The sequence below is a fragment of the Rutidosis leptorrhynchoides genome, chromosome 8 (assembly GCF_046630445.1).
Source record: "Rutidosis leptorrhynchoides isolate AG116_Rl617_1_P2 chromosome 8, CSIRO_AGI_Rlap_v1, whole genome shotgun sequence".
Classification (NCBI taxonomy): Eukaryota; Viridiplantae; Streptophyta; class Magnoliopsida; order Asterales; family Asteraceae; genus Rutidosis; species Rutidosis leptorrhynchoides.
In genome coordinates this window covers 295,101,301-295,127,371 of record NC_092340.1, presented here as the reverse complement: position 1 = coordinate 295,127,371, position 26,071 = coordinate 295,101,301, and the positions used below count along the sequence as shown (strand labels likewise).

Genomic DNA, 26,071 nt, shown 5'->3' with positions numbered 1-26,071 from the left:
ACTTCCCTCTTATATATATATTATATATATAAGAGGGAAGTAACCAATCGGGGGGAAGCGGGGGAAGCGGGGGAAGCAATTTTTTTTTTTTTTCGTTTTTTGAAAAAACTTTGTTCACGAACATTATAGATGGGTATATACACCAATACATAATTATTACAAGTTATGATGTTCGTGAATCGTCGGACAAACTGGGTGGTCAAACGTTTGTATAAAACCCTTTTCAATTACTCAAGACTTAACAAGTTTGATTGCTTAACATGTTGAAAACATTTATTTATGTAAATATGAATCTCATATATATCTAGGAAAAATCCGGGTCGTCACATAAGATGACCAAGAATGTGGATAAAGTGTCAAAGTTGTGGATATATGTTGGAGTAAGGTTTAGGTGTCATTAGTGCCTGTATGGTTTTGTTATTTTATATTTGTATATTCCCTATCTTGTTTTGTTTTGGTTTATTAATATATCTTTTTTCTCCATTAAAAAAAAGATAATAACATAATAAGTCGCCGGTGTTATTATTCACAATTGCCACCATCGCTTACACTGCAACCTCCTACAAAGGTTTTACGGCGAATGCGTCTTCTCTATTCTCACAAGTATATATCTTCTTATTTAAAAATGACAGGTAATTGTTTGTTTTCATTCGAGGTTTAACTTCTCGAGTTTTTTCTCGGCAGAAAGGAGTGGAAAATAAAGGAGATGATAGTGTTTTACTATCCTTCCTAATCCGTCCAAATATGGGCGGAGAGTGCTGTTAACAAAATATAACTATACTATCCTTTCCAATCCTCTCATTTCTTCTCCTTTCCTCTTAAAATTAAAACTCGAGAATCACTAATAATTTTTAATCTTTCTGTTTCCTTTCCTTTCTGTTATAAAAAAAACTCGAGAATGCATTAGAGTTCTAGAAAAACACTAGCTATACAAAATAAAAACAAACAATTTAATATCCACCGATTGAAAAGCCCAAGTTACTTGAACGACAGCCCATGGACCATGGCCCAAATGAACACCGTCTAAGCCCACACACCTTAGCGCCTTTTCCACTCTATAACCTCTTCTGCAACCGACCGGCTCTTGTCCTGGCCACCGCCGACGCTCGCCTGAACGACGCCGTCTTTGCGTCTACACCTCTTTCAGTAAGCATATTTTGTTCTATACCTATTCGTTTGACCACACCTTAAACCCTAAGTTACAACTATGTACTGTTTTATGCTGTACACACATTTATATCCATTTCAATTAGAATCAAATTAGTATTCATTCATGTATTTACAAGTAATTATATACTCCGTATTATATATTCATAACATGATATCTGACGAAATAATTTTGTTTTTTTCTCCGTATTTCAAGTATGTAATTTTTATTGTTAGTGTTCTCTTTTTTTTTTTTGTCGATAATATGCATATGCATTATCCTTTCAAAGTTTGAGAATTTAAAAAACTATTCTCATACTGTTAATTCAATATAACATGTAGCTATATATTTTGATTAATTGAATTTTATTTACAGATAAATCAGCATTCTTGATTTATGACTCTGCAACAGCAATGGTGAGTCCTCAGTCATTAGCTTTTTTCTTTTATTTTAAAAGAATCTGTTTCGAGAAGCGAATGAAGAGGATAGTGAAAATCTATGCAAAAAAGTTAGGTCTTTTAGTGAACTATAATTGCAGTTTACATTATGAGTTGTGTTGTGAACAAGTTTATCTTCATTTTCATTAAGATTTTGTTGATACGGAGTTAAGTTTTGGTTCGTGATACATGTTGTCAAATGATTTAACCAAAATTTTCTTAAAGTTTCAGAAACGTTTGTTCACCTACAATTAAAAAAAACCACTTTCACCTCTTTAGGCTGTTAATATTGCTTTAACAATTCTTTTACCACTTCATCTTTTAAGGTGATCATGGTGATTTTTCTGTTTTCTTTTTCTGTCATGTGCTGCTGCATTTGTTTATTAGTTTGTTTTAATATCTGCAAGAAGAGAATGTATACGGGTAAGTATATACGGTATACCTACCCGTATAATGGGTATTCACTAAAAATATGGACATTATGCATGCTATTGATATGACAAATAAATAATAATTAGATTCCTGTTACCCCAACTCTTAGCAACTGCGCTTTTAGTACTACGTATTATGTTATTTTGGGAATTTATATGTCATTTCATTATACCTAATTTGTCACATATTTCGATGTTTAGAGCAGGGCATTGCATAGTTTCTCAGGCACTTGTACATTTGAGAGACTATTTGAAGGTGATCTGAGAAGGGTTACAGTATCTTGCATTTTCAACAGCAGCCGAATTAAAGCTTCTTGCTTGAAGCCTCAAAAAAGATTTTTACATATTAGAAATCACATTAATCGCTCTTATTCTCCATTCCCCTATCAACCGTTATTAAGAAGTGATTCCCCAAATTGCACTCAACCGATGAATGCTATCAATCATGGTCTAATAAATGGGAGCTTTGGATTCTGTGCGCCAAATAAAGTTGCTTTTTTTACGAGGCATTTTTCTCAGGCTTCGAGAGCAGTAGTACCCAAGAACGTTGGATCATCTGGTTTAGAAAAAAGAAAGAAAAGTGCATCCTTTCTTTCTTTTAACAAACATCGGAAACAATCTAACAAATTGACTCACAAAAAGCCTTTAGAAGTTGAAGGGAGAACGTGTGCTAAATCAAGTATAAAGGATGATGTAGTTGCATTGAATGATTCGCCTGTTGAAGATGGCAAGAAAGAAGCGAATATTTTAGTCAACAAAAGTCAATTGCCGAACACTAAAGCGAGAAGAAAGCCGAAACCTAAAGTAGAAAAAGTCAACGAGAAGGCCGCTGCCACTTCTGAGGAACCGGTCCCACAAAAAAGTTCCAAAAAAGCTTCTAAACCGAAGAAGTCCAAACAATTCAATAGTGTGTTGCCGACTCCTGCTTTAGAGGTTGGCGGAGCATATTTGACCCGTTTGACATATTTGACCCGTTTTCTTTTGATGCTATTTTGTCAGTTTACGTGTTTGACCCCTTTAAGATAAAATATATCTTGAATTGACTTTCTCATAGAGTCAAAATTTCAACCCTTAGTTACAAGTTGTTATACAATGATGCTAACGAACGCCAACTTTTTTCAGGTCTGCTCAAATGGAAAACCTCCTATTGATGTGACTGTACAAGTGGAACAAGCTAAAGTGACGATCAATACCAAACGTAGGAGAAAACCTAAAACACAGGTCAAACCATCAGTGCAATCTGATGTGGCACTCGAAAAGTCAAATGTCAGTGAGTTGCCTTCAAAGTCAAAGTTGCAGACAAGTGTGAGTAAAAAGACAATAAGGCCCTTATATCCTCCCTCTGGTAAATCTGTTGTGGTGGTTGAGTCTGTTACAAAGGCTAAAGTAATTCAGGGGTATCTTGGGGATATGTTTGAAGTTCTTCCTAGTTATGGTCATGTAAGGGACTTGGCTGCACGGTCAGGTTCGGTGCGGCCCGAGGATGACTTCAGCATGGTTTGGGAGGTTCCTTCTGCTGCATGGACCCATCTTAAAAGCATCAAAGTCGCATTAACTGAGTATGACATATTAACCTTTTACTAATTTTTGAATTTATTGTTTGCATACATTATAGATCAATTTTGACTCATTAACATATGAATGGTTTGGTTTGTGTTAGATTCTAGTGATGATGTATATTATTCAATTCTTATGTTTTGGTGCCATGATGAAAACATAAGGGAAAAAAGAGAAAAAGAAAGAAAAAAAATGTTGACTTTTTTATGACTCATCTTTTTCTCTGAACCATAGATTCTAGTGATGTATATTGACTCATTTTTTTATGTTTTTGTTCAATACTTCAGTTTACATTTTGTCTTTGGTTTATTTTTTTTATTACAGTTGTAACTATGGATTATTCAATAGTGTCATGCATTGTCACCGAACTCGTCCATCAAGCCACTTTTACTATTTGCTAAATTTGCTATCTCTGAAATCTTTTCATGACATTAATTTTTCGGTTGTTTCTTTTGTGTTTAACTTTTTTGTCACCTGTCTTTTTTATTTCTTCCAATTTATTATATATTGTCTTTCAGGACCGAAAATCTCATTCTTGCATCAGATCCCGATCGAGAGGGGGAGGCTATTGCATGGCACATAATTGAGATGCTACAACAACAAAACGCTTTACCTGAGAATATCAACGTAGCTCGAGTTGTATTTAATGAAATAACTGAAGCCTCTATTAAAGAAGCCTTACAAGCTCCAAGGGACATTGATTATAACTTGGTCCATGCTTATCTTGCACGGCGTGCACTAGATTATTTAATCGGATTCAACATTTCTCCATTGTTATGGAGAAAATTACCCGGTTGCCAGTCCGCGGGTCGGGTCCAATCCGTTGCTTTAGCTCTTATATGTGATCGCGAAACAGAAATTGATCAATTTAAACCACAAGAGTATTGGACAATCAAAGGTGAATTTATACAAGAAAAGGGTTTGAAAAAATTTTCTTGCTTGTCACACTTAACACATTATGATTCCAAAAAGTTAACCCAAATGTCGATTTCTTCACATTTGGAGGCTAAAGATATCGAGAACATGGTCAAATCTTTAGAGTTTAAAATTATTGGGTCGAGTAAAAAGAAGTACAAGAAAACGTCATTACCTCCATATATAACATCTACCCTTCAACAAGATTCTGCAAGTAAACTACAATTTCCGTCATCATACACCATGAAACTTGCACAAAAGCTATACGAGGGGGTTAAATTGCCAGATGGTAATTCAGCTGGGTTGATTACGTACATGAGAACTGATGGGTTACATATGTCTGATGCAGCTGTTGAGGAAATTAGGTCATTCGTTACGAATAGATACGGGCAAAATTACATCCCGAATAACGCTCGCAAATTTTTTAAAAAAGTGAAAAACGCTCAAGAGGCACATGAAGCTATTCGGCCTACAGATATAAGAAGGCTTCCTTCGATGCTTTCTGGAATTCTTGATGAAGATAGCTTGAAGTTGTATACTTTAATATGGGCCCGTGCAATTTCATGTCAAATGGAACCTTCTGTTACCGAACAGATACAAGTTGATATAGGAAACGGTAACGGGTCGGTTATTTTTCGATCCACGGGTTCACGAAAGGATTTTCTTGGTTTCCAGGCTGTATACAAGGATGTTGAGAGTAAGATAATTCGAAACGATGAAGACAATGAAGACGAGCATAATGTGTCTTTTGAGGCTCTTAATGATTTAAAACTCGGGGACTTAATGAGTCTCGGGAACTTAGATTTAAAAGAACATCATACGCAACATCCGCCACGTTATTCAGAGGGTTCGTTGGTAAAGAAAATGGAAGAGTTAGGGATTGGTAGACCATCTACATATGCAACCACAATTAAAGTGTTGAAAGATAGAAATTATGTGACGGTAAAAAGTCGAACACTTTATCCCGAGTTCCGTGGGCGAATGGTTTCGGCTTTTCTGTTTCATCATTTTTCAGAGGTTACTGATTATAGTTTTACAGCTGATATGGAGACTGAACTTGATAATGTTTCGGGTGGTTTGACTGAATGGAAAGGTTTGCTTAGAGATTATTGGACAAGATTTAGTAAGTATTGTGAAAAGGCGGGTAATGTTCATATTCATCAAGTCGAAAAGATGTTGGAGAAAACTTTTGGCGATTTTTTGTTTGCTTCTCTTCCTGACCAAAGTAGAACGTGCCCGAGTTGTAAGGAGGGTACTTTGAACTTTAAAGTTAGTCGATTCGGTCAAGGTTATTTCATTGGTTGTGATAAGCATCCTCAGTGCAAGTAAGTCTTCAGTTCTATAAATAATATCGCAGTGTTTAATTATATTAAAGTAATCTTTTTTCAATGATTGTGTGAAAAAAATTACAATTTTTTTTTTTTCTGTACCTAATTTTAAAAGTTACTGAAGTTATGCTGGTAGATAACCTTGAGAATCAAGAACCTATTCTACTCTCAATAAAAGGTGGTTAAATGGACGACTTGGGATAGGTTGGTTAATGGGTCAAATGGGTGATTTTTTAAGGTCGACTTTGAACACTTGTCCTCTTAAAGTAATTTTTCTTTTACACCGTTAGTGTGTCAAATATAGCAATAGAAATAATTTTGTACTACCTTTCTTTAGATGCGATGAGTAAACGCTTTGACCCTTTTGATCCATATTCTTTTAAGCTTTTCTTTTATTTTTTAATTTTTTTAATTTCGGTGATTAGAGATGAAATGTAACCTAAATCGAGTGATTCATCAAATAGTGGAATTTTCCACCTTTACTTTCGATCTTGATTGTTAACATTTTTACATTTTTTGTTTTAAAGGTATATCGCTAAAACCCTATATGGTGATGATGATGATGATTCAAGCACAGATAGCAGCCGGGCTGTAGAGGAGCCAATTGTTCTTGGTCTGAATCCGGGCTCGAACGAAAAGGTTCATATGTCCCCTCATAAACTAGTCTTTTGACAGTATATTTATCTTTATATATATATATATATATATATATATATATATATATATATATATATATATATATATATATTTACTAAATGGTTATGTTACATATATTTTTTTAAATACTTCTGACCCTTCAATGTTGGTTTGTCTTATATCTCTACAGATTTTATTGAAGGATGGTCCATATGGTCACTATGTGCAACTTGGTGAAGACAAGAAGGGACATTTGCCTAAGCGAGCTTCTGTTTCCCAGGTATTACTAATTAATTTATTTTCAAGAAAATATTGTATTTTTTTTAAATGCAATAAATATATTGTATTGAGTCTTGTTTAACTGTAATGTGTACACAGATTTCAGATATTAGCTCGATTACCTTGGAAGATGCTCTTCAGTTACTGCGTTATCCTATTACTCTGGTACGTTCTTATCTATATATGGTTGTTTTAGATCCACATTTTCTTATTCAAGTTCATATTGCTATTTCTGACTCGAAGTGGCAATTTCAACTCATTATATGGTTGAGATGGGTGGTAAAAATGACAATCCCCTAAAATAGGAAATAAGTTAAATGGGTCAAAAAGCCCTTTTTCTTGAGTGTCTACAATATTAAGTCGTTTTAATAGGCAAAATAGATTACTATTTAGATTATATGGCTTTTGTAATATACAACACAAGTCACTAAAACAGCACAAATGTGCTGTAAAAAAGTGTTCTGCTTGTAACAAAGTGACCCATACCAAAGTGACCCATTTTGACCCGAACCTGATACAATCCACTACCTATACTCTTGATATTTACTTTCTATTTTGAACCTATATTAAGGGAAAACATCCGGATGATGGTCAACCCGTGGTGCTGAAACTCGCAAGACATGGATTGTCGGTAAAACATAGACGTACACAGGCGCCAGTACCAAAGGTATATCTGCTCATTAAAGTTCTCATATAACTATTGTTTTGTGAATTCACTCAATATAGAATACTTCCTTATTTGTGTCCGCAGTATAATACAATTTTCACAATCATGCAACTTGTTACATAAGGCCACACGACACCAAGATTTTTAACATTCCACAATATGTGACATTGCCCAAATTCCCAAAATGTATTTTCAAACCCGAAAATCTACTTAATTTCACCATTAAAAAATTGGAAAAATTATTGTGAAATATATAGTTATTATATAAACAATGTTTGCATGTCAATCTTGCTCTTTTAAACCTGGATCCATTACCCAACTTAAGTGAATGATTTATATTGCCACCTTTATTCTCAAATGATGAGTAATTTGATAAATTTCACAAAAGACACGTAAACAGGCAACTTCGATCAGGTGATCTGTTTTACTTGTATGTTACTCTAATTGATGGCGTTAACATGTTGTAATAGGATACTCTGAAATTTTATTTCTTTAAATTTGAATGTTAATGCAGAACACGAATCCAAATGACATAACCCTCGAGAAAGCTTTAAAGTTTTTGATGGGTAAAGATGCAAAGCAAACTGGGCGGCCGAAGAAGAACAAAGATAAAGAAGCAGTTGAGGTTTTGTAGTTTTTTTAGTTATATAAATTAATAATGGTTACTAAAACAAAGGTTTTTGTTCTGTTAGTTATAATTCATTTATACGTTGTATTCATTACATCTTGTCTTTTGACACATGAAGAACTTAAAGCAATTAGGAGGCGTCTAGGGATATAAATTTTATTTTTTAGCGACTAATTTCACATTGCATTAGGTCAGTTTATTGTTTGCTAGTACGCGAACTCAAGTGTACCTTTCTAAAGTTATATAAGGTGACAGAATGCTATTTACATGATTTTGGTTAAGAGTGGTAATTTACATGTTTCCTGTAGGCTGTAAGCTGTAAGCTTAGGTGCCATCAGTTGGTATATTTGGTATATTAAGGTTTAATTATTTTCTAATAAACAGGAAAATATAGTAAAACTAAGATAATAAAGAAGAAATAAACAAGAAAATGAAATAAAATTTATCCTCTAAAGAGACATGATTGCCATTTAAGCATATAAAGTCCATTATAAATTTTTGAGGATGACAAGTATTTGATAAGAGATTAAAACATTAATAACATATCTTTTATACAAGTAAATAACTTGTAGTTTAACATGCCTCCGGGGATTGAACTCTAGTTTATTTTAAATCTAAATGATCGAACTTCAAACTTGAGACCTCCCATAATTTTGGTGGGAAAGCCTGTAACGCTTCGTGGTAAATACGATGCATTGGGATATCATAAGTATAATTTATTTGTGTATTACTTATTAATTTTTTCAAGATGCTTTCATTAAGAGTAATATAGCCTTTTCTTATTAAAGATTCTTGATTTCTGGAGTAGGAAAATCACATCTGAAATGTATGGTGTTGTAATGAGGTACCCTTGCAAAACTCAGGAAAATTTAAAAATAATCACAAATAGGCAGTAAACTTCAAAACTACTGAAAACTGACGAATATTATAACTCCGACGACATACCAAAACTAAGGTATAACAGTCATAACAGGCATGGATACAATAAATTCAAGTTTTCTACACTAAAAACTCTGTTTTCAGTACCTAATTCCTTTAGCAACCTCAAAAAAATGGGCAACATTTTCCTCTGGTGTACCTACAACAATGCCATGACCAAGATTCAGAATATGCAATATGCGTACTTTTCCCCGCTTTATTCACGGTATCATTTATCCTATTAGTGATAAATTCTTTTGACCCGAACAGTACACCGGGGTCCACATTCCCCTGGACTGCTATATCAGTCCCTAATTGTTTCCCGCCTTCAGCCACATCCACAGTCCAATCCAAACTCATCACATCAACCCCAGTCAATGGTAGTCTCTCGAGCAACCCACCTGACCCGCGTGCATAAAGTATCAAAGGGAGATTTGGGTGGTTTGTTTTACCTTGTCCACAATTTGCTTTAAGTAAGGGAAGACTGAATTCTTCGAAGTCAGCTGGGCTAAGCTCAGTTGCCCATGAGTCGAAGATTTGGACAGCGTGTGCACCATTGTCGGCTTGGTATTGAATGTACTTGGCCATTGAGGTTGTGAACTTTTGAAGCAATGCATGAAGAACCTGCAGCGAGATTATAAACTGATTTAGGACGTTTTAAGCATTTTGAACACATTAGGTGACTTTCAACATGATTGGCCTGGTTAATTGTTTCCATTTGACCTATTAGAGAGAAATTGTAACCCAAATCTACTTGTTTATCAATAAATGTGTCAATTTCCACGTATATACAGCTTTCTAAACAAAGTTTGCAAACACGTTTCATACTTACGAAGGATCTGCAGTGTGATTCTAAACTCATGCATGGCACAAAATATGCTACATGCGCAATGAAATTCTGAACTAATAGACAATGTTAGTATAAATTTACCTTAGGCTGTGAAAAAGCTAGCCTCTTTATTTTGGAGAAGTGCTTCGATGATCCACCTTCAACCACATAAGATGCCAGAGTAAAAGGCGCTCCAACAAAACCAAGAACCGCAGCTTCATTATTTACCTGATTACAAGACATGAATAATATCACCCAGTGTCTATATTATTATATGAAACGAAAAAATGGGCAAAAGTTTACCCGAACCACCTTTTTGCCCAAACATACAGAACCTCGGCATAGTCGAAACGGGAGATGATCGCAACAGGTGGTTTAGTCCCCTCGGGTGATCCCAATCGCTGTTAATAAAAAAAATAAACTAACTGTCAGGATTGAATAACGACAGGTGAGAAATACCTCTTTTCTTAAAATTGTCAAAGCTTTCCCAACATATGGGACCCACTCTTCAGGAGTAAATTCCCTCACTTTATCCACATCAGCAGCAGAGGTTATTGGATCGAATATGATGGGACCTTTTCCTTAAACAATGTCAAAAGCTATGTTCATTCCGGGTAGAGGTGTAAGTATGTCTGAAAATAAGATAACCTGTAAAACATAGTCAACCAAACATATTTTACAAAAACTGTTGTCTTTATATTAAACATAAAACATGATTAACAGTAGACTACAGCATGAATCTTACCCCGTCGGGCTTGAATACTTTCCATGGCTGTAGAGAAATCTCCACCACAAGATCAACATTCTCTGATCTTTCACGAAAAGATGGATGCTTCTCACATAGGATCGGATTTGATAACTCTGCAACATGAAACCATTAAAAGACGCTAAGTACAACTTAAAATAGTATGTATGAAAGCCTTCTAATATTACAAAATAACCATACCGTGAGAAGCTACGGGGCGTTTGAGATTGCACGGTTTAGAGTGATTGTCTTGCTTATTTGATTATCAGATATCAACTTACATATTTAAAAGTGTTTATTTCTTCTAAATTAAGTAGATAATCAATTTTCAACAGTGCTTGGATCAGTGTTGTAAAATTCGGAATTACTCGGGGATTACTTAATTATTGGAGAGGTCCGAACCGACTAATCAAAATCAGCCAACGGGATTAATCGGTTAGTCAAACTTAGTCAACATCCGATTATGCCAATTACTCCCTCCAAGGTCCTGACCGATTACTCTAAATCAGTGTTTATTGCAACGTTGGTTTGTATATGATAGTTGATATAATTGATAGTTGATATAATTCTGTGTGTTTCATTCATCATGTACGATTACATTAAATAGAGCAAAAGGTTGGCCTTTGATGAAAATATCCGCAACTTGGTAAGTAGAAGGCACGTGGAAGATACGAACGTGACCACGAGCAACTTGTTCTCTAACAAAGTGAATATCAAGTTCGACGTGTTTGGTCCGTTGATGTTGTATAGGATTACTTGATAAGTAGATTGCACTCACATTATCACAGTACACGATTGTATCCTTGTGAATCGGGTGATGTAACTCGAGAAGAAGATTGCGTAACCAGCAGGATTCGAAAACAACATTGACAACACCCCGATACTCGGCTTCGGCACTTGAACGGGACAACGTAGGTTGTCATTTGGACGACCAAGAAATCAAATTACTTCCCAAATATACACAATAACCGGATGTAGATCGTCGAGTGTCGGGACACCCGGCCCAATCGGCGTCGGTGTAAGAAATTAAATTGTTGCTGGATGATTTATTTAAATGAAGACCATGATCTATCGTCCCTTTGATATATCGTAAAATTCGTTTCAAAGCACCTACGTGTCCCTCATGTGGAGAATGCATGTGTAAGCATATTTGTTGAACAACATAGGAAATATCGGGACGCGTAAAAGTAAGATATTGCAAAGCACCGGCCATGCTTCTAAAATAAGATGGATCGTGATATATTTTTCCAGCATGTGCACCGAGTTTGGAGTTCGTATCTACTGGTGTTCTAGCAGGTTTACAATGTAACATGTCAGCCCGAGATAAAATATCTGTTGCATAGCTAGTTTGGTTGGGGAATAGACCATGAGATGTATGAGTGACAGCAACACCGAGAAATGAGCTAAGCTTGCGAAGATCAGTCATAGAAAATTCCAAGTCGAGAAGCCGCATGATTGAATCTTTAAGTTTAGTAGACGAAGCGTTTAAGATAATATCATCGACATAGAGAAGAAGATAAGCAATATCTTTACCATTCTTGTAGATAAATAAAGAGTGGTCACATTTACTATGACAAAAACCAAGTCGGGACACATACGCGGCAAGACGTTGATACCAAGCCCGTGGTGCCTTTTTAAGTTCGTATAAAAATTTCTTTAGGTGACATACGTGAGTAGGAGAAGTGACATCTCGAAAACCTGCCGGTTGATGCATGTAGACCGTTTCACTAAGTTTTCCGTGTAAAAATGCATTTTTAACATCCAGTTGGTGAATCGGCCATGAGTGTTGTAAAGCGAGACATAAGACAAAGCGAATCGTTGCCGGTTTCACCACCGGACTGAAAGTTTCCGTGCAATCGATACCAACCTGCTGAGACCTGCCATCACTAACCAAACGAGCTTTATATCGCTCAAAAGAACCGTTAGCACGAAATTTATGTTTAAATACCCACATAGAACTAATAATATGCATGTTAGGTGTTCGAGGGACTAGTTCCCAAGTCCCATTTTTAATATGAAGCATTAAACTAATCTGTCATGGCACGCTTCCAGTGAGGATCATTTAGAGCCTCTGCCGGATTTCGAGGTATATGATAAGGTGGAGAGATAGCGGAAAGGTTAAAGGGAATTTTTGGCCTGTGAATACCGGACATAGCACGAGTTTGGATGGTACGAGTGGGTTGATTTGGGTCGATAGTGGAAGTAGAATTAAGATGTGAATGGTTATTGTCTGGTTGAGAGGAATGTGAGTCAATAGAAGGTTGTGCATTATGAGTAGACGAAATAGGTGGTGGTATAAGTTAGTATTAACAGGTGATAATGGGGGTGATTGTAATGGGCTTGTGGATGTGGAGGATGGGTTCGGAATTGGTAGTGGACCGGTAGGCGTGTGAGGTGGACTATTATTGGTGGGCTGTGAGATATCAGAGACTGGGCCGCTAGAAATAGGTGAGGGTGGTGGGCTGTGAGGTGTAGTAGTAGTGGGCTGTTCATTGGTGTACGAGAAAGCAGAATGGTGTAAGGAGTGAATATTTTGATGTAAGAAATGGTAAGAGTCTGAGTGTTGCGAGTAATTAGACGAGAAGGGAAAAATGTTTTCATCAAACAAAACATGTCGGGAGAGAAGAATACGTCAAGTTGAAGGGTCGTAACATTTATAACCACGATGAGAGGTGGGATAACTGTAACGACCCGGATTTTTCCGACCGTTTTATACATACGAGATTAATATCTACATAAATTAAATATTACCAACATGATAAGCAATCCAAATTGTTGAGTCTTGTGTTTTTGAAAAGAGTTTTACACAACGTTTGATCGTCCAATTTGACCGATGATATCACGAACTATATAACATACGATAATTATACGATTGTGTACATATACGTATTTATACATATTTAACATGATCTAAGGAAGGTTTAACATATCATTGTGTACTAATAACAATGAGTTATAAATATACTTTGAGACTACTAACTTAAGTTTTCAAAACGATAACTATATGTAACGTTCTTTGACATATATACCTATAACTTATAATGCTTATACAAGTATCGTATAAATATGTATTTAATCACTTTTAAAGGGCTTATATACATAAAACAATATAAGTATATTTACAAAAGATAGCTATATTTGAATTCTCGTTCCGTTTCCTCAAGATTTCTACACGTATACCTAGGGTATATGTAACCGTATTGTACGCAACTTCTAGATGTATATACTATTGGTATATACACATAAATTATCATCCTTAGCAGCCTTAAATGATTAAGGAACATATGGAACCAACCATTTGTCAAGTAGCATGAATTATTTAGCAAGAAAATAAAATTAGGAATCTTTTCTTTCTTTATAAACTAAAAACGTTTTTATGCATGAACACCATTTCTTCATTCCATTTTCTCATACTTACACTCCCATTTCTCTCTCAAAACACTCCTAACTTCATACTTGATCATCTCCGAGCATTTTCCCCATCATTTAGCTTCAATTACAAGCTTTAATCATCATAAAAACAACCTAGAATCAAGAAGTTGCAATATTACTTCCAATCTTTCAATCCAACTTCACCACTCTTTAGGATCAAGAGTTATACTTCCTTTCCAGTAGCTTTATCCAAGTAACTTGAGATAGTAACCTTATTCATAATCTTATTTGATTCATATTCATATAGCTATCTTATTTTGGGTTACAAATTATAACAACAAGAACATAGTTTGAATGATTTCAAACTTGTTCGCAAACTAAATAGATCCTTCTAACTTGACTTTTAAAACACTTCAAGACCTGTAATATATCATAATGATATGCTAACTTAACAAGATACAACTTGATTTTACAAAGAATACCTTAAAACTGAATTTACGTCGTCGGAGTGCAACCGGGGGCTGTTTTGGGTTGGATAACTAAAAACCATCTTAAACTTTGAATTGGAAGTTTATATTCTGGAAAAATGATATTTCTTATGAATATGTTAATATATAAAAATCTCATGGTGTAACTCAAAGTGTAAGTATTTTTGTAAAAATGATCATCTAGATGTTGTTTTTACGACGGAAATGATCACTTTCATAAGATTCACCAAAGTTTGACCTATAACCTGTGATTTCGAATACAAACTAAGGTATTTACTATTCATATTCATAAATAATGGCTCGATCCAAGGAAGTGGCAAGTTGAACCAACAAAAACGGAGTTGTATTGAAGAAACTACGGCTAAAACAAAATTGGGTATCCGAAGCTAGTTTAGCTACGAAATTAATTGGAGTAAAACTAAATTAATCATATCTTTGCTAATTAATATGATATTTTATATATATTTACTTATGATTTGATTTTATATATTTCAGTACCACCCGTAAACAACACGAGAGGATTAATTATAAGACCTCATGATTGTACGCAACACGTCATTTGACAACACGGTACTTTATGTACGCAACACGTCATTTGACAACACGGTACCATGTGTCGAGATTAATTCCGATCAATACGAATATGATGTGGTCTTTATTTATTTTATTGAACAACTAATTGTGGACTACTAACATCGGACTGCTAACTACGGACTATTAGATATTAAAAGTATTATAAGTATACATGTAACGATTATTTGAAAAGAAAATATGTTGATATATTATATATGGTTAGGTTCGTGATATCTATCGGAGACCAGGTCGTGTTATATATCTTCAAGGCAAAAGTGAGTATATAGTCCCACTTTTAAACTCTAAATATTTCAGGATGAGAATACATGCATTTTATGATTTACGTTATGGACACAAGTGATTAAAAATATATATTCTACGTTGAGTTGTACCACTGGCGTACTTCCCTGTAACTTGGTAACTACTATTTACATGAGGTATTGTAAACGCGAATCCTGTTGATAGATCTATCGGGCCTGACAACCCCAACCGGACTGGACGACCAGTATTCAACGGTTGCACAGTACTTTGTTTCGGTGACTACACTTGGTACGGTGTAGTGAGATTTCATAATAAAGGGAATATGCGACGTTGATTAAATGTTAAGTATGGTTATCAAGTGCTCAACCACTTAGAATATTTTTATTAAAACGTTTATGCATATTAAATCTTGTGGTCTATATTTATAACGCTGCTAGCATTAAACCTATATCTCACCAACTTTATATTGACGTTTTAAGCATGTTTATTCTCAGGTGATAATTAAAAGCTTCCGCTGCATTATGCCGAATTTAAGCAGGATTTGGAGTATGCATATTTGTGTCAAAAATAAAACTGCATATCGGAAGATTTGTAATGTGAAATATGTTGGAAATCGTATTGTTATTATCAAATGTAAAGTTTGTAAAACTAAGATTATCGATAAACGATAATCATTATTATGCTGTTTGAACCTTTGATTATAATAAAGGTTATGGTTTGTATTATAAAAACGTATACAGATTTTGAAAAATGTCACATTTAGAGGTCAATACCTCGCAATGACACCAATGAGTACGTGACATTTATATTCGATATGAACGGGACGCTTCAGGTGGTATCAGAGCATTGGTCTTAGAGAACCAGAAAATTTGCATTAGTGTGTCGTATCGAGTTTCTTAGGATGCATTAGTGAGTCTGGACTTTGACCGTGTTTGATTTTGAAAACTATTTCTTATCCTTGTTGGTTAAAAATTAATATGTAAATATTATGTGGTACTAACGTACTAGTTGTTGTGTGATAGATGTCTGGTTCAAAATTTGTTATCACGTTCAGCGACTCCGAACCAGAATCCTCAGATAATGTTCCAGTCATTAACCTATCCGATGATGAAAACGACACCTTTGGGGAAGACTCACAATTTCCGGATGAATCAATTGAAGAGGAACCGGAAAGTGATCCTGAGGAGGAAGAAATACAGGAAATTACGAAAGACAAGTTTGAACGAGGAAAGAAACGTAAGGCTACTGAATTGGAAAATCCAAATCCCGAGTTTAGTGAGGATGTTGTGGCACCAACTCCACCAGACACTACCACCCCTATTCTCGTTATTCCTATTAGTTCTATCCCGACATCCAGTTCTTTGGCCCCTCAGCCAAAACGCAGGGAGACAGTCAGGATAAGCGTTAAGCGATTTTTTTGAACACAAACGTTTTGGGTTAAATGATGCGCTGTTGTTTTAAACCATGGGATCATATAACGTGTTGTATAATATTACTAGTGTGGTTTGCTTAATGTTTGATGTAAGATAAGCATATGTAAAAATTAGTGAAGTGTGAAATGCAATAATTTTCCATGGTGGAGTATTATTTGGATGGTAGTAATTAATTTCTGTACTAAGCTATTAAGTATGAACTTTAACGGGTAGGTACTACCCTAGTGATAAGGCTAAAAAGGAACATATATTTCATAGCAATATCCCTCCTAAATAATAGGTTTTCATATGTAATTGTATTATATTTTCATTGTAATTGTTTAAATAAATAAGTGCGAAGACAAAAGGCGAAAATGAAGATTTGAAGACAAAAACGTCCAAAAAGCTCAAATGTACAAGATACAATCCAAGTGGTTCAATTTATTGATGAGAAACGTCTCAAAATGACAAGAGTACAAGTTACAAAACGCAAAGTACATGATATTAAATTGTACACAAGGACGTTCGAAAATCCGGAACCGGGACATGAGTCAACTATCAACGCCCGATGCAACGGACCAAAAATTACAAGTCAACTATGCACATAAATAAAATATAATATATAAATAATTCTTAAAAATTATATATATATTATATTATTATTTAATAACGTCGACAAGCAAGGTTCCAAAATTGTGTGAGCTGGATTTTCAAACTCCACGACTCGCGGAGTTTGCAGGCTTAAAACTCCACGACTCGCGGAGCTGCAAAAATCAGAAATGCCTATAAAAGGCCATGCATTCTGCCGAGTTTAAAAATATAATAAATAATAATAATACTCTGTAATAAATAATAAATATATATATATAGTATAGGTTAGTTTTATATTAGATTAGTTTGGGTTAATGTAAAGGTTATTTTACTGGTTTTAAAGTTGGAGCTCTATCCGTGTAACACTACGCGATAAATAATCAATGTAAGCTATGTTCTCCTTTTTAAATTAATGTCTCGTACTTAAGTTATTATTATGCTTATTTAAGCCAAAGTAATCATGATGTTGGACTAAATATTAAAGACGGGGTAATTGGGCTTTGTACCATAATTGGGGTTTGGACAAAAGAACGACACTTGTGTAAATTAGACTATGGGCTATTAATGAGCTTTATATTTGTTTAACTAAATGATAGTTTGTTAATTTTAATATAAAGATTTACAATTGAACGTACCTATAAATAATCATATACACTCGATCGGACAAGATGGGCGGGATATTTATATGTACGAATAATCGTTCATTTAACCGGACACGGGAATGGATTAATAGTCTATGGAATTATTAAAACAGGGGTGAAATTATGTACAAGGACACTTGGCATAATTGATAACAAAGTATTAAAACCTTGGGTTACACGCAGTCGATATCCTGGTGTAATTATTAAACAAAGTATTAAAACCTTGTTACAGTTTAAGTCCCCAATTAGTTGGAATATTTGACTTGGGTATAAGAATAATTTGACGAGGACACTCGCACTTTAAATTTATGACCGATGGACTGTTATGGACAAAAACCAGACGGACATATTAAATAATCCAGGACAAAGGACAATTAACCCATGGGCATAAAACTAAAATCAACACGTCAAACATCATGATTACGGAAGTTTAATTAAGCATAATATATTTTATTTCATATTTCCTCGTACTTTTATTTATTGTCATTTTAATTATTGTTATTTATTTTATATTGTTGGTTAAATATCGTCATTTACTTTACGCTTCGCTTAAAATATAAAATCGACAAACCGGTCATTAAACGGTAAAACCCCCTTTTATATATTATTATATATATATTTATATATTTTTTGTACAAATGTAATTATATAAAAATATAGTGTAACAGTCTCCCTGTGGAATGAACCGGACTTACTAAAAACTATACTACTCTACGATTAGGTACACTGCCTATAGTGTTGTAGCAAGGTTTAGGTATATCAATTCTATAAATAAATAAATATCTTGTGTAAAATTGTATCGTATTTAATAGTATTTCCTAGTAAAATATAAACTATTTCGTACCCCCACGCTACGACATCAAGTTTTTGGCGCCGCTGCCGGGGAAATCGGCGAAACGCTATATTTTTAATTTATTTTTGTATAAATATATTTATATATTATTTTAGAAAAATAATATAAAATTAAAAAAAAAACGTTTTTCAACCTTCGTGACTTGCGGAGTTTTGATGGTACGTGGAACCGCGACTCGCGGAGCCGCCCTGACCAGCCTGACCAGAAACCCTATTTCGCATTAATTACGGAATATTATTAATTATTATTATTTATAAACCCTATTTAAATTATTATTATTAATATTTAGTTTTAGTTTTTAAATTAATTTGTATTTTGTATTTTAATTAGTTTTATTATAAATAAAAAATTAATAATTTTATAAAATAATAAAGATAAAAATAATATTTTTATAAAAATTGTACTTTTTACAACTTTAAGTTTATTTTTATTTTTTTGTTTATTTTTATTTGTTTTTAGCATAATATTTGTATTTTTATTGTTCGTAGCTAGTTTTAAGTTTTAGTTTTTGCCGTAGCTTATTTTTTTTTCTAGATTTTTAGGCTTTGCCATAAAATCCCTTAAGTGCTTTTTCTTTAGATTAAGATTTAGGCGCTTTAGAATTTTACGACGCCGTTTTAAATTTTAGTGCCTTTTAAGTTATTGCCGTTTTGGATATAGAATTCCTTTAAGATTTAATACCTTTAGGCGTAACTTTTTAGATTTAATTTTTAGACTTTTAAGTTTCGACGTTTTTCTTTCTTATTTTTATTTTTCGACGTTTTTCGAAGCGCATTTTTTTTCTTTCTTATTTCTCGACACGCTAGTTTTTAGGACTTAGAAATTTTCTCTACTTCTTCTCTAATAATTCCAAATGAAAAATTATTTTAAGCGGTTAAATTGATAGACATCCAAATTTTCTGCTTTGTAGTAATAGTTGAATTTGTTAGTGGCTGAGTTGTGAGCTTCCGATTTAAAGGGTTCTGGCTCCCTGCTGCATCTATTGGCTATTCGAAACGTGGGCAAAAGCAGAAAAGTCTATTAATTTGATAACTTATATAATTTTTATATTTATAACTAATAGGATATTTAAAATTTGGTAATAAGCGCATTATGAAAAGTCTCGAAGATATTTTGGAAACTTTTTACGACATACGAAATCAATACTCACAACCGAGTGTTGATGACAATTCGTTCGGTCAATCTTGGATCACGAATGACGAAACAATAACTGGTTGTAAAATATGTGGAGATTATCACTCGACATGGGAATGTTATTATTACATTCCTATAGAAAATTATGCACCCATGGAACCTGAATGGAATGATTATGAAGAATACAATTCAAATTGGGATTATTCCCAAGAATATTTCCAAACTCAACAACCAGTAGACGAGGAAAATTACGTGTCTGAAAATTTTTTAGACAATATGAAAATCAAACTCGAAGAACTCAATGCTCAAAATGAACAAATGAGAGAGTTTGTAAACCGGCAAGCTGAAACTCTATCAGACTACACACCTGTTGATCTGAGGAGTATTGTGCAAGAAAATCTCATATCATCGAATTTTGATGAATTCGAGAGCTCCGAAATCACCAACTATCCCGATGATACTTTTTATTTAGTTTTACCAATTTCACAACATATCGACACATTAGCCTCTACCGACGAAATCATCAATCCATCAATGGATGATGAAGAAGAAGTAAGGGTGACAAATTGGTACTCTTGGGAAAACGATAACGTTGAAAATTTTACCCCCGAGGCCAAACCGAACTTCACCATTACACAACCTTCCAACCCAATATTCTCAATAGACGAGTCATCTACCGAAGATGAACTACGAGCTATAATAGATAATGACACCTCGGATTTCACCCAATCGGGTAATAGAGGTGAAAACTTTGATCACGAGAATAAAAGGAAGGAAATATTAGGAATTGTCCACCCTATAGAAATAAGTATGTCGGTGTATATCGATCCATTTGACCAAGAACCAGAAAAGAGACATATCCATTTACTAAAAGCTACACTTAAAAAAGAATTAAGTAGTGATATTCGGGTGGGTCTAAACTTTAAACCCATTGATATATTTTATACCACCCAAGATGTAAATAAGTGGCTCACTATTTTAATTCGTGGAACTTATTCTACCGACTTCACATGTCGTAAGCTAAGTGTGGGGAAGTCTAACCCCACTTAACGTTAAATTTGGGGTTCGGGTTAGTGCATAACTCGTTAAATAAACATGCATAATAAGTAAGGGTAAAAGACGCATTTTCAAATATTAGCAAACAGTTCAGAAAAGCAACCGTTTTTGAAGAAAAACATGTGTGATAAAACAAGAAGGAATGAACGATGAGGCGCGCCATCTATCATTCGACGAGCTTTGTAATTACAAACTGGGTATTTTCAATCACTTTTCTACACTAATCACCCTCATGAATTTATAATTAGAGTCTGATTTCATGCAAATGAGGGCATTGCATGATCTCAAGTGTGGCGAAGGGTTATAAATTCTCTCGGGTTTATACTTGGTTTATTTGCCAAATTTTATGAAAATTTGAAAAAATTTCAACTAAATGAATTTAAAATCATGTTTATATATATTTATGAACGGTGAAAACTAGGTGTTAATACCGAAATTATCGTTACCTCGGAAAGGACATAAATTGAGAAACACCCTAAAACGCTCGAATTCATTTAAAATGGAATAAAGGAGAATAAAAAGGCAAAGAAAGAAACTAAGTGTAGGGAGAATGTACCTAGTTATTCAATTAAAAACTATCTAGCACATGTTTCTGTAAAGTTTATTGCAGGTGCTTTTGTTTTGGACTAAATTAACTATTTTACCCGATGAAAGAAAAGAAAAGATGGATCTACACGATGAATCAATTCCATCATTAAAAGGAAGTAAAGTCTTTCGAAAAAGACACGCGCTTCTTGATTTAGATCGGGAAGTTGTCGTCCAGACCAGCTGTAGGTTGACGAAAAATCTTTAAAAGTCATCTCTAAAATCAGCAGGAAATCCACGGACCTCAGCATCAAACAGGGTCGCCAAGTGGTCAGACTTATCCTAACCATGAGAGGATCTGTCTCGTAAAATGGGGAGGGCACCGTGCAAATTAGCTTGATAAGACTAATGAATCAGACCTCCAGAAAGGATAATCTCCTTAAAGATTAAAAATCAGCTTCTAAGACTGATATTACTCAATCCTTGAGATTGACCTTAAAGATTGAGAATTCAAACTCATGGAATTCAATGATATCTAAACTCGAGCTTGAACGAGAAAATATTTTGATCAAATTACAAACCGATTTGTTTTCTGAAAACCTATTTTCAATGCGTTCATTACCATTGAACATAAAATCCTAGGAATTCACCTGGAATTCACTAGGTCACCTGAACCAAATCGGGTGTCAACTGTAAGAACGGTAGTTGCATAGCATGGTCGAAGACAGGACCTTGTGCCAGACCGAAAAAATTATAGGATGATCTTTACTATTGCTCCTACAAAGGATAGTACTAGCATCCGACACGTTTGTGGACCATAATCAAATGCATGTCATTAGACATTGCCTTAACAGTTTCTTGTTCATCGCTTTCCTTTACAACCGGACGGTAGTTTACCGAAAGGTAATATACGGAGCAAGTATACTGGACGTGTTGCTTTCCTAATACAAGGTTAGCAAGTGGGTGACACAAAACCATAAGTTTTGAGCTAAAATTTTCAAATCTGAAACCCACAAAACCCACAAAAATATTTTGCAACACCGGTGAAGGGTTATTCCGGAAAACTTATCTAGGGTAAAAGCTAGATTGAATTTTCAAAGATCAAATGTTTTCATAAAGATCCAATTTCCTTAAGGATCTACATTTTCATAGTCATGTGGGACTGTAAACCGCCTTTCAAATGTGCACTTTGCTTTGGAAACCGTAAGTAAATCGGCTATTTGATTGCAAGTGTCGTTGAACTAAACCCGAGGCAACTGTGGATGACACACCCACCTTTAACCATGGTTCTATCATTACTATCATTGTTTATACCACCATATCAAAATCACTAATGTACAAAGTGTGATGAATAAAAAAGTGATTCATGTATGTTTTTATTTCAACTTCTGTATTGCTTGAGGACAAGCAACGCTCAAGTGTGGGGATATTTGATAAGGCTAAAAAGGAACATATATTTCATAGCAATATCCCTCCTAAATAATAGGTTTTCATATGTAATTATATTATATTTTCATTGTAATTGTTTAAATAAATAAGTGCGAAGACAAAAGGCGAAAACGAAGATTTGAAGACAAAAACGTCCAAAAAGCTCAAATGTACAAGATACAATCCAAGTGGTTCAATTTATTGATGAGAAACGTCTCAAAATGACAAGAGTACAAGTTACAAAATGCAAAGTACATGATATTAAATTGTACGCAAGGACGTTCGAAAATCCGGAACCGGGACATGAGTCAACTATCAACGCCCGACGCAACGGACCAAAAATTACAAGTCAACTATGCACATAAATAAAATATAATATATAAACAATTCTTAAAAATTATATATATATATTATATTATTATTTAATAACGTCGACAAGCAAGGTTCCAAAATTGTGTGAGCTGGATTTTCAAACTCCACGACTCGCGGAGTTTGCAGGCTTAAAACTCCACGACTCGCGGAGCTGCAAAAATCAGAAATGCCTATAAAAGGCCATGCATTTTGCCGAGTTTAAAAATATAATAAATAATAATAATACTCTGTAATAAATAATAAATATATATATATATATATATATATATATATATATATATATATATATATATATATATATATATATATATATATATATATATATATATAGTATAGGTTAGTTTTATATTAGATTAGTTTGGGTTAATGTAAAGGTTATTTTACGGGTTTTAAAGTTGGAGCTCTGTCCGTGTAATACTACGCGATAAATAATCAATGTAAGCTATGTTCTCCTTTTTAAATTAATGTCTCGTACTTAAGTTATTATTATGCTTATTTGAGCCAAAGTAATCATGATGTTGGACTAAATATTAAAGACGGGGTAATTGGGCTTTGTACCATAATTGGGGTTTGGACAAAAGAACGACACTTGTGGAAATTAGACTATGGGCTACTAATGGGCTTTATATTTGTTTAACTAAATGATAGTTTGTTAATTTTAATATAAAGATTTACAATTGAACGTACCTATAAATAACCATATACACTCGATCGGACACGATGGGCGGGATATTTATATGTACGAATAATCGTTCATTTAACCGGACACGTGAATGGATTAATAGTCTATGGAATTATTAAAACAAGGGTGAAATTATGTACAAGGACACTTGGCATAATTGATAACAAAATATTAAAACCTTGGGTTACACGCAGTCGATATCCTGGTGTAATTATTAAACAAAGTATTAAAACCTTGTTACAGTTTAAGTCCCCAATTAGTTGGAATATTTGACTTCGGGTATAAGAATAATTTGACGAGGACACTCGCACTTTAAATTTATGACCGATGGACTGTTATGGACAAAAACCAGACGGACATATTAAATAATCCAGGACAAAGGACAATTAACCCATGGGCATAAAACTAAAATCAACACGTCAAACATCATGATTACGGAAGTTTAAATAAGCATAATATATTTTATTTCATATTTCCTCGTACTTTTATTTATTGTCATTTAATTATTGTTATTTATTTTATATTGTTAGTTAAATATCGTCATTTACTTTACGCTTCGCTTAAAATATAAAATCGACAAACCGGTCATTAAACGGTAAAACCCCCTTTTATATATTATTATATATATATTTATATATTTTTGTACAAATGTAATTATATAAAAATATAGTGTAACAGTCTCCCTGTGGAACGAACCGGACTTACTAAAAACTATACTACTCTACGATTAGGTACACTGCCTATAGTGTTGTAGCAAGGTTTAGGTATATCCATTCTATAAATAAATAAATATCTTGTGTAAAATTGTATCGTATTTAATAGTATTTCCTAGTAAAATATAAACTATTTCGTACCCCCACGCTACGACATCACCTAGATATAATTATAAAACGCTAATAAGAAGAAATGGCTTTTATAATAATAACTGGTTCATATTATTAATAAGCTACGATGTACTGTAAATACACACTACATCTATAATATTCCATGTGAATAATTATTTTTTTTTCATTCTTATTGAAGAATATGGCGCGATTGAACCGAATGACGGAACAAGAAATCGAGGAACTCATCAATCAGCGAGTGAACGACAGAATGTTATGGGTCGAGGCTGCAAGAGGTGCTGCAGTTAACCCAAATACTCGTGTGGGATGCACCTACAAAACTTTTCAAGGTTGCAAGCCCTCATCATTCAGTGGAACAGAAGGACCGGTTGGTTTAACCCGGTGGATCGAAAAGATTGAGTCTGTGTTTAAAATCAGTGGTTGTATTGAGAAGGACATGACCAAGTATGCATCGTGCACCTTACAAGATAGTGCACTCACGTGGTGGAAAAACTATGTGAAGGCCGTAGGAGGGGATGTAGCTTATGATACTCCATGGGAAGAATTCAAAACAATGCTAATCAACGAGTATTGTCCAAGGAACGAGGTTAGGAAGTTGGAAGCTGAATTACGAAGCCTGAAAGTTGTTGGTACTGAACTCACCAACTACAATTAGCGATTCATGGAATTAGCTTTGCTATGTTCCGAATTGGTACCAACCGAAGAACGGAAGATAGAACTGTACAAAGATGGTTTGCCTAAAAATGTCAAGGCAAATGTTACAGCATCGAAACCCAAGACTATTCATGAAGCCATCACCATGGCAAACGAGTTGATGGACCAGATTATTCTGGATAAGAACACCGATGTCAAGACATCAGAAAACAAAAGAAAGTGGGATGGTAATCATCAACAATCCAACAAGAAACAAGAAACCACGCAAGGTGCGGGTAGTGGTTCAAGCTCAGGTTACAAAGGACGAAATCCTTTATGTAACAGATGCCACAAACATCACTCTGGTTATTGTAACGTGGTGTGCAATAATTGTAATCGAAGGGGTCATCTTGCTGAAGATTGTAAGATTCCCTTTACAAATATAAATGGCACCAAGACTCCTGCCACCAATGCAAATAGAACTGCCTTGGCCACTGTTACTTGTTATAGGTGTGGGAAACAGGGTCATTATAAGAGCCAGTGCCCGAATCCAGAGAAGAATAACGGATCTGCACGTGGAAGAGCATTTATTATTAATGCTAGAGAGGCATGTGAAGACCCGAAGCTTGTTACGGGTACGTTTACCATTAATAACTTATCAGCATCTATTATATTTGATACTGGTGCC

General features: G+C 34.3%; 1 protein-coding gene and 1 pseudogene across 1 annotated transcript; one reads left to right on the top strand and one right to left on the bottom strand.

Moving 5' to 3' along the window:
• Positions 1-625: 625 nt before the first annotated feature.
• Positions 626-8,109, top strand: LOC139864324 (uncharacterized). The gene is made up of 10 exons (XM_071852903.1): positions 626-632; positions 1,523-1,563; positions 2,217-2,948; positions 3,138-3,574; positions 4,091-5,812; positions 6,343-6,454; positions 6,642-6,731; positions 6,830-6,895; positions 7,302-7,397; positions 7,912-8,109. Exons 1-10 carry the CDS (start codon positions 626-628, stop codon positions 8,029-8,031), a joined length of 3,423 nt encoding a protein of 1,140 aa, XP_071709004.1. The 3' UTR covers positions 8,032-8,109.
• Positions 8,110-9,044: 935 nt separating this feature from the next.
• LOC139864323 (uroporphyrinogen decarboxylase-like) overlaps positions 9,045-26,071 on the bottom strand; it is a 69,414-nt pseudogene continuing 52,387 nt past the window's right edge.

Excerpts from the sequence above, each read along its gene's own strand:
- LOC139864324 (XM_071852903.1), top strand. Across the intron at positions 3,575-4,090 it reads ATCAAAGTCGCATTAACTGA|GACCGAAAATCTCATTCTTG; the intron begins GTATGACATATT and ends ATTGTCTTTCAG. Across the intron at positions 7,398-7,911 it reads CACAGGCGCCAGTACCAAAG|AACACGAATCCAAATGACAT; the intron begins GTATATCTGCTC and ends ATGTTAATGCAG.